Here is a 9,890-nt window from a genome sequence, read left to right as displayed (position 1 = left end):
AGTTAGGTTCGCGTAGTTTTTAAAAGGATGGAATATTTATTTAGGTTTCTGAAATGGTAAAAAGTCTTGAAATTTACCTGTTATGGTTAACTTTTATAATTATTATATTGGAAACATTAGAGAATTGAATTACATATTTGCCCTTCAAAGTTATTAATTGTAGAAATTATTAACCGTCATTTTCACATCAAAAAAGGGAAAATAATGGCACGAGGGCAGCTGTAGAAAAAAAACACTAAAGGTAATACTGATGGCATTTTCACATTAATTTATTTTTTCCTTCTTTCATCTTAAGACCAAAACCAAAAATATGTGATATCTCATTCACATGTGTATATAAATACTTGAATAGATATAAATAAATAATGAATAAATATATATAAAGCAAAATGCCATCACCTGTGAAACGTTCTCCTCTCTCTTTTTCTCTCCCTAGAAAAGATAAATCATCTGACACAGGAACACACTCTCTTTCTCCTCCTTAAAAAACACCCAAAAACAATGGCGCTTCTGTCTTCTTTCTTTCAAGCATAGAAAGAGAAAAATAACAGTAGTAGCACGACCACAGTCGCCAGCGCCGAAACTGCTACCCATTTTCCGTTAACTTGGAAAAACAAAACCCGACCCCTTTTTTTCTTTTTTTTTTAATCTCTAAAAGGAGGTGTGTCACACACTGTTTTCTTGTCCCCTCCGCGAAAAAGGAGCAAGTACCTAAGCTTGTAACTGTGGTAGTTTTCAGTTGCAAGTTTGTTTCGGTTCTCTATCTGCTGTAGAGTGCATGCTTGTGTTGATTCAGAGTTCATTTTTCTCCTTTTTTTTTCGGGTTTGCCTGAGATCCGGTATCCTTTGGGATTTGTAGCTCCTTTTGCTGAGATCTGTTTGCTTTTGGAGTTTCTTTGCTTGTTTGGTTGCTGGGTTGTGCTTGGTTTTTCGTGTTGTTGCCAAATTTGTTGGTGATATAAAAAGAAAAGAAAAAAGATAGTGGTGAGTTACTTGCTCTTGGTAGTTCAAGCTCTGTAGGATGAAGTGTTCGGTTGAAGATTGGAACTTGGGGTGTTGGGGGTTGAGGAGGATTGCAAGCGAATGAAGGGTAGGAGTAGAATAAGTGCCTTTTGTAGTGAGACTGGTATTGGTTGAGAATTGAAAAGGTGGGGATTTCTGAGTTTATTAGCATGTCTTTTTGATGGTTGAAGGAATTTTGTATCTTGGGTGGTCGAGTTTCCTTTAGATTCAAATTTGTTTTGGTTGGTGAGGGAGTAAAGGTAAAAGAAGAATGGTATTGTGGGATAAGAAAGAAGATAAAACAGGGATTGTTGTTTGGTTTGGGGCGAAGGTTGTGGGAATTTTGTTGCTGCTAAATTGGTCTACTTAAGAGTTTGCTTAAGATCATTGATTTTTGGGACTGGGTCTAAGGTTTGAAATTGCTGAAACTTTACTGAAATGAAACATTCATCAGCAGGTTTTAGTTCTCCACCTCAAGAAGGTACGTGTAGTCATCTTGTTGTATGCTTTTCTTTCATTTCCTCTCTCTGTGTGTTCTTCATTTCTATTTTGGGAACTTGTCTTCCTCGTTTCTATGGAATTTGTGCTCAATAAGTACAGTTTTATGTCTAACATGGTGGTGGTACAGTTTTTTGAGGAGGGGATTGGGAAATTTTCCCCTTGTGGATACAGTTTATATTCTTTTTTATGTAGCTAAGAGATCATAGAAAGAATTCGGTTTAATTTGCTGAGCACCTTCCTCTTTTCGTTTGATATTTTGAGATCTTGGCTCTGTCAACAACGTGCCAAAATCCATTTTGTCCTTTCAGGCTCTTAGGGGGCAGTTATGAACTTTAATTACCATATTTATGACATTGGGATTATTTTTTGCAGGAGAAAAGCGAGTTCTAGATTCAGAACTTTGGCATGCTTGTGCTGGTCCACTTGTTTCTTTACCAGCTGTTGGAAGCCGCGTAGTATATTTTCCACAAGGTCACAGTGAACAGGTGAGATGAATTATAGCATCCACAGAGAATATGGGTGTTATCTAGATTTACTGTTACTATGGTATGTTAAAAGTAATAAAACGAATCGTCTGCCCGTGCACATGAAGATGATGTTTTGGTTGCTCGTCTTCTAAATTGTGACTCAAATTGGTTCTTTTGTTTTGTCTCTTTGGTTTATATGACCCTGTGGGCTGCTAATCTAAGGGCTGGGTTACTTCCACATTTTCATAACAAAAACTGGCTTCAGTTGTTCACTATGGTGACTCTTTTGTATACTAATGCTTAACTCACTCTTGAGCATAATTCTTTAGTCTTAAACTGTTTCAGTTTAATGAATTAGCTCTTATAAATTAGAAATATAGTATCTCCAACTACCCTTAGACTATCAGCACCTGGACGTTTTACATTTTGTAAAATCAATGTCTTTTTTCTGCATAAGCTACATGAATAACCAGTATCATCATTTTTCTGCTTAGGTTGCTGTGTCTACCAACAGGGAGGTGGATGGCCATATTCCCAATTATCCAAGCTTACCGCCACAGCTTATTTGTCAACTTCATAACGTAACTATGCATGTAAGGCTTATTTATTTAGTTGTTCTTTCTACCAAAATAATGTTGTTTATATTGGTTACCTTGTTTTAAAATTCTCTATATGCTGATTCCTGCACTCTATTCTTCTTTTAACTATTCGTTCATTTCTTTTATATTCAGGCAGATACCGAGACTGATGAAGTATATGCTCAGATGACTTTGCAACCTCTGAGTCCTGTATGATTCTCTTTCTTAAGTGATAACTTCTTGTGTGGGTTTTATGTTTATATTCTAATACAATCATTTTACTATGACGAGTTTTCAGCAAGAGCAGAAAGAGGCATACCTTCCAGCAGAGTTGGGCACTCCAAGTAAACAGCCAACAAACTACTTTTGCAAAATTTTGACTGCCAGTGACACCAGCACTCATGGTGGATTTTCTGTTCCTCGTAGGGCAGCTGAAAAAGTTTTTCCTCCTTTGGTAAAATATTATAGCATTATGCTCTACAACTTTTAACTTGTTCATAAAATCTCTGAATTTCTTAACTTTGTAAATTTGACCGACAGGACTTTTCACAACAGCCTCCCGCTCAAGAGTTAATTGCAAGGGATTTGCATGGTAATGAATGGAAATTCAGACATATTTTCCGAGGTGGGTTGTAAAATCTAATATGTCTAGTGTCTTTCTCACTGTAAATGTAGAAGTTGATTTTTTCTTTAAATAATTAATATATTTTTACTTCAGTATGTTTCTTATTCTGTTGTTTGTTTCTTGTCTGTTGCTAAAAGCATGTTCTCTTTACATTTGTAATGTTTGAATTTGGTGTTTTCCTTCTGCAGGTCAGCCTAAAAGGCATCTGCTTACAACCGGATGGAGTGTCTTTGTGAGTGCTAAAAGACTTGTTGCTGGTGATTCAGTTCTTTTTATCTGGTAAGTAATTTATTGCTCCTCTCTTTCCAAGTTTTTTATCATGTGTTGAAATTGGCATTTGACAGTGATGTTTGGTTGACTCATTTGCCTCCCTGAACCAAGCTACATTATTCTTATGTTATTTGGCCATTCAAAAGAATATAGTATTTTTTTTATTGATGTGTGTTATTGAAATGAGAAAGAAAAAGAAACATTTTGATTGAATAGAATGAAAAGAACAATAAATAAGGGAGCACTCTCTCCTCCAAGGGGGTTTCCTCTTCACAAGGAGCTAATGCTCAATCTATGAAATTAACATCATTTTCTCTTGTCTTCTTCTTCCCCTATTTATATCTAACTAACACCTCAACTAACCAACTCATTAATATTATAATTCTTAATTAATTTTGCTTCTCCCTTATATCCTAGCAACACAGTCCTCCTAATTGAACTTAATCCGATGGCTAATCTTCATGACCATGATCTTCATTTCCCTTCCTGAAAGCATTGATACGTTCCTGCCATAGGAGGTGAACCACTGGCAACTGCAAGAAAATTCGAGGCTTGGGTGGTGGTGGGGATTTTGCTGGATTTTGTATAACAGCTTCTGAACCTTCCTTCTGCTTTGGCTCCATTACCAAGTTGGTGAATTTCAACTAGTAAGTTGAAATTCCAATATTCCAATGCCATTGATGTTCTCACCAACCACCTTCATTATCAAATCTTGGTCCAAAAACTATTACTGATTCATATTATGGAAATCTGAATTTTGGAAAAAAATGATTCTTCGTTGCAATTCCACCTTCAACTTCCTTACTCACAATTAGGATATCAAGCAACTTATCTGTACAGCATATAATCTTGGTCCAACAACTGTTACTGATTCATATTATGGAAATCTGAATTTGGGAAAAAAATGATGCTTGGTTGCAACTCCACCTTCAGCTTCCTTATTGGTTGACTCACAATTAGGATATCAACAAATTATCTTTACAGCCCATAATTTTCACTCTCTTTATTGATGCATTCACTTCTTTCTTCATCATAATCTTTGTTTCTCTTGCTAATATCACTTCATATTTGGTTTCTTATGCACTACAAACGGTGTGGTTCTTGATTACAGAACCTTCTTTACTTCTGCTTTCTGATTCAAGAATTGCAATGGATTACCATTACACTTAAAAATGCCACTCTTTCAATCAGTTTCCCTTCTATATACTTCCATCAAATATGGGTAGTTCCACCTTTCTTGTCCAAGAACTTGCTTCTGCTTTAAAGCATTTTGACCCACTTCCCTCAATGCTATTTTGTCTTGGTCAGTCAAATGTGAATCACCTTCTTCACTCAAAGATTCCATCTCAGTTTGCACTTGATTCATGGCAGTCAATCTTTCAAAGATGTGGCTACAATAGCTATCTTTGAATCTTTTTTTCAAAGCTGTGGAAATTGATTCCCAATCTGAATATGTGTTATCTTGACACCAATTATAGAACCAAAGCGTTGTCATGCCATCCATGTTTATGAATGCACTGCATCTTACCAAATGAAAGAATATATTGCACTTCAAAGAATTTTCCAGCCCTTGCAATCCAACCAATTGGATCTGGCCCCAAAAATGCTGGAAGCTTCCCTATGACCAAAATTTGTGCTTCCTTCATCTTTTGATACCGGCTCTCCCTCAAAGACCCATTAGGTCAGACCAATTTGTTAGGAACCCAGAGTTGAAAAGATAAAGAAAGATTTATTGAGTAGGATGAAAAGAACAAGAAATAGGAGAGCACTCTATCCTTGATGGGTTTCCCCTTTACAAAGAGCTAATCACAATCTATAAAATTAACATCCTTTTCTCTCCTCTCCTTCCCCTACTTATATCTAACTAACACCTCAAATAACTAAATGATATTCTAGCTATCTTAACTAATTTCTGTTCTTTGTATATCATAACAATAATATGTTTCATGTCTTATAATATTTTGATCAGTTTCTATTTCGAGCCAGGGATCCTTAATTGAGTTTCCATTGACATATGGCCTTCCTGATTATTCTGATGGTTCAGGCTTTATGGGAGTTGTTGCTTCATAAATTTTTCTAGCTACTTGCTTTTTAATCCAGACTTGAATGATATTATGCTGAGCATAGTTACTTTTATTATTAATTATCTGATAATTGGTCTAATTGAAGTGTATTTTCTTCAACAGGAATGAAAAGAATCAATTGCTTCTTGGCATTCGGCGTGCTAATCGTCCTCAACCTGTGATGCCTTCATCAGTCTTGTCAAGTGATAGTATGCACTTGGGGCTTCTTGCTGCAGCAGCTCATGCAGCTGCAACTAATAGTCGTTTCACCATCTTTTATAACCCACGGTACAACTGCCATACATTTGTAGACTTTCATGTCGTGATATATTTACTTAAATTGACAATTTTCTTTCTTTCTTTTGAATTCAGAGCTAGCCCATCAGAATTTGTCATACCTTTAGCAAAGTATGTTAAAGCCGTATATCATACTCGGGTTTCTGTCGGTATGCGCTTCAGGATGCTGTTTGAAACAGAGGAATCCAGTGTTCGGCGGTATGTTTATATAACTTACTTGAAATGATAGATGAATTGCTTTGCTTTGTTATTTTCTATATTCTGGTAATGTAGATTAGTATGCAATATGATTTTAAAAAATCATACATGGTTTAAATTTGTAAAATTTCAATAAGCATAAGCTGCAACCTATATTTGTAGAAAAACTTGGCTTGTTATCAATGACTATGCTTTTCTCTTTTGAAGTGCTTTTAGTTGCTCATACCTATGTACACATAATTAGGGAGCTGAATTACGAGGCTAGGAGCTATAAAAGAGATTAATCTGTTGACTATGCATTTACGTCATAAATATTAGATTAATGATTTTCATTGTGTTCTTATTCCAATAAAGAACTTGATGTGGAGCTTTATTCTAACTGTTGCTATGTACATAAGATTTTCTCTAAAATAAGTTGGAATTCATATCTTGTTTTCAATAACATGAAATATAGGTGAATGGCATTATAAAGTTTGATTCTTTATTGATACTTAAATCAAATGCAGTGCATACATATATAGTTCATGTATTCAGAGATGGCGTAAATCAATTGCTTTGACATCACTTTTCCTTCGTTTTGTGTTTTTCAATGATCGTCTATAATTTGTTATAATGAGATGAAGTGGAAACATGAATACAAATGAATGATTATTTTGACCCTCAAAAAGCTGTATTATGTATAAAGTTGCTAAATAATTCTCATTGACATTAACATGGTCAATCCATTTGTAGACTTGTGTTCATACGTGTTGGTACTAATTTGTATATCTACATGTTCACGCAGATACATGGGTACAATAACTGGCATTAGTGACCTGGACTCTGTTCGATGGCCAAATTCCCATTGGCGCTCAGTCAAGGTTTGTCTAGAATTTATGAGATATCTCATTTATGTGATATAGTTATAAAAAAATCGATAATATCTTGCTTAAAAAACAGTTTGTCTCATTAGGGGTTGAGGAAGGATTTTAAAAATGGTTTTTTCTTGAGATGCAGGTTGGCTGGGATGAATCCACAGCAGGAGAGAGGCAACCACGGGTGTCTTTGTGGGAAATTGAGCCATTAACAACATTTCCAATGTATCCATCTCCATTCCCCCTTAGGCTCAAGAGACCATGGCCTCCAGGAATGCCTTCATTCCATGGTATGCTTCTTGCCAAATATTAGTGCACTGTGTGATGACCTGATTTATTTTCAACTTAAAAGGCAGTTTTACATTTCTAAGTCAATTTCATTTATGTATCAACGGATTGACTCTCCCCTATGGATTGTAGCAGGTTTGAAGGATGATGATTTTGGTTTAAATTCTTCACTAATGTGGCTTCGAGACACAGACAGAGGTCTTCCATCTCTTAATTTTCCGGGGATTGGTGTTAGTCCTTGGATGCAGCCAAGGCTTGATCCCTCAATGGTGAATTATCAAACAGACGTATACCAAGCTATGGCCGCCGCTGCACTTCAGGATATGTGGACTTCAGATCCTTCCAAACAACATCCTACTTCCTTACTTCAATTTCAGCAACCACAGAACTTCCTGAATAGGACTTCTCCCTCAGTGCAGACTCAGATCTTGCAGCAGTCTCAGTCTCAGCAATCGTTTCCAAATAGTCAAGAAATACCACATCCATCTCAATCTCAGGCTCAAAGTATAACACATTTTCAGCAGCATTTGCAGCATCAGCATTCATTCAATAATCAGAATCAGCATCATCTTCTACAGCAGCAACAACAACAGCAACAATCACAACAACCACAGCAGCAACAATCACAACAACCACAACAGCAACAACAGCAGCTGCAGCAGCAACAAGTGGTTGATCATCAGCAGATTTCAAGTGCTGTCTCTTCAATGTCTCAGTTTGTTTCAGCACCTCAATCCCAATCGCCGCCCATGCAAGCTATCTCTTCACTGGGACATCAGCAGAGTTTTTCTGATTCAAACGGGAACCCTGTGACTAATGCTATTGTTTCTCCCCTGCATAGTATTTTGGGTTCATTTCCCCAGGATGAAACATCTCACCTTCTCAATCTTCCTAGAACATCATGGGTTCCTGTTCAACCTTCAACTGCATGGCCACCCTCCAAACGTGTTGCAGTGGATCCTCTCCTTCATTCTGGGGCATCTCAATGTGTTCTGCCTCAAGTGGAACAGTTGGGGCAACCACAGAGTACCATGGCTCAAAATGCAATTACATTGCCACCCTTTCCTAGTAGGGAGTGTGCTATAGAAGGAAGCACTGATCCGCAAAATCATCTTTTGTTTGGAGTTAATATAGAGCCCTCATCACTGCTAATGCATAATGGGTTGTCAAGCCTCAAGGGAGTTAGCAGCAACTGTGGCCCACCAACTATACCTTTCCAATCATCTAATTACCTGAACACCCCAAGCACTGATTCTTCAATGAATCCTGGAATGACACACAATATTGGTGATTCGGGCTTCCTGCAAACCTCAGAAAATGGAGGGCAAGGAAACCCACCGATCAAAACCTTTGTGAAGGTGAGTTTTTCCTGTGGTTGTATTTTCTTCACATTTAAATGTTTTACATTTTTCTCTTGCTATGTTTTTGTGGTTCACAATAAAAGTGGCCTATTAATAGTCTTGACTTTTATTTTGCATATATATTTTTTTGACAGGTTTACAAATCGGGGTCCTTCGGAAGATCATTAGATATTACGAAATTCACCAGCTACCATGAGCTACGCGGTGAGCTTGCTCGCATGTTTGGCCTTGAAGGTGAGTTGGAGGACCCTGTGAGATCAGGCTGGCAGCTTGTATTCGTCGACCAAGAGAATGATGTTCTTCTCCTCGGTGATGGCCCATGGCCGTAAGTATTCTTGGTTTCTTTTCTTTCCAAATGAAATCCTATGGCACTTAAGAATATGTGTGTAGATAATTTTCATTGTTTACCATGTGTTTTTATCCTTAGTGGTGATAGCTTGTATATTCTGGATTTCATTTCTTCTCTTTAATTTTTGTGATAGAGCAAATGACCGATTGACCAGGTTCTCTTCTCACACCTTTAATTTCATACATGTTTTGGTGTAACAGGGAATTTGTAAATAGTGTAGGGTGCATCAAGATACTTTCCCCTCAGGAAGTGCAGCAAATGGGCAACAATGGTCTAGAGCTTCTTAACTCAGTACCAATCCAGAGGCTCTCTAGTGGCATGTGTGATGACTATGCAGGCCATGAGGACCCAAGAAGTATTAGCACTGGGATAACAACTGTGGGTTCTTTAAACTATTAATGATATGACAGTCAATACTATGAATCTCTTCTCTCACTTGTATTATTACTCCTTCTCCACCCTTTGTCAATGGTGGGAATGGGAAGTACTTCCTAGTTGTAGTTTATAGGCTACTTGTAAGCCTTTTGTTTTTGTTTTCATGTTTTTGCTGCTTAGGACCATTTATAAGCTAAACATGTAACTATATGGCATCTTGTCATTGTCAATGTGCTATCTACAATATATTGATTACTTGATCTTTTAGAAGCTCATCGTATGAAGAGTGAAGATAACTCTATGAAGAGTGAAGATAACTCGCTTTCCCTATCTCAGGATAATTATGTTACTTTCTTTTACTCTTGACTTTGATCATTGGGAGCATGTATAATGTATATATGACCAAGAGTTTACTTGACAGGTAAAGGTAAATATTATACTTCACTGCTAAACCTTATCAGTTATGTAGATTAAGTGGAGGATAATAAAGGAAATTTGAGTGTTGGACTTATCAAGCTTTTTGACATCTAAACATCTTGGGAACTGTTGATGTGACACTTAAAACATGAAGAGGACACCAAAACCATGTGATGTGTCTCTCTTAACATAAAAGGACGGTGAACAGATCACTTTGTGCTTCCATTAATGTGAAAGTGGCCTGT

The 9,890-nt window shown here is 36.9% G+C and overlaps 1 protein-coding gene across 3 annotated transcripts; it reads left to right on the top strand.

Moving 5' to 3' along the window:
* The first annotated feature begins 408 nt into the window (after window positions 1–408).
* On the top strand, window positions 409–9,498 carry LOC114176727 (auxin response factor 6-like). 3 transcript variants are annotated; one of them, XM_028061862.2, is made up of 14 exons: window positions 409–1,483; window positions 1,876–1,988; window positions 2,465–2,563; window positions 2,702–2,758; window positions 2,847–3,002; window positions 3,089–3,173; window positions 3,362–3,452; window positions 5,630–5,794; window positions 5,879–6,001; window positions 6,786–6,861; window positions 6,998–7,145; window positions 7,279–8,501; window positions 8,639–8,829; window positions 9,054–9,498. In XM_028061862.2, the coding sequence occupies exons 1-14, from the start codon at window positions 1,441–1,443 to the stop codon at window positions 9,250–9,252; spliced, it is 2,769 nt and encodes a 922-aa protein (XP_027917663.1). In that variant the 5' UTR covers window positions 409–1,440; the 3' UTR covers window positions 9,253–9,498. The 3 variants fall into 3 exon arrangements, with proteins under 3 accessions (XP_027917663.1, XP_027917662.1, XP_085526965.1); XM_028061861.2 differs by having other exon boundaries at window positions 7,276–8,501; XM_085670839.1 differs by having other exon boundaries at window positions 5,630–6,001.
* Window positions 9,499–9,890: the final 392 nt, after the last annotated feature.

Source organism: Vigna unguiculata, chromosome 3 (genome assembly GCF_037176805.1).
Source record: "Vigna unguiculata cultivar grain cowpea cultivar isolate G323 ecotype 2 chromosome 3, ASM3717680v1, whole genome shotgun sequence".
Taxonomy (NCBI): domain Eukaryota; kingdom Viridiplantae; phylum Streptophyta; class Magnoliopsida; order Fabales; family Fabaceae; genus Vigna; species Vigna unguiculata.
This window is presented reverse-complemented; position numbering and strand designations above follow the sequence as displayed.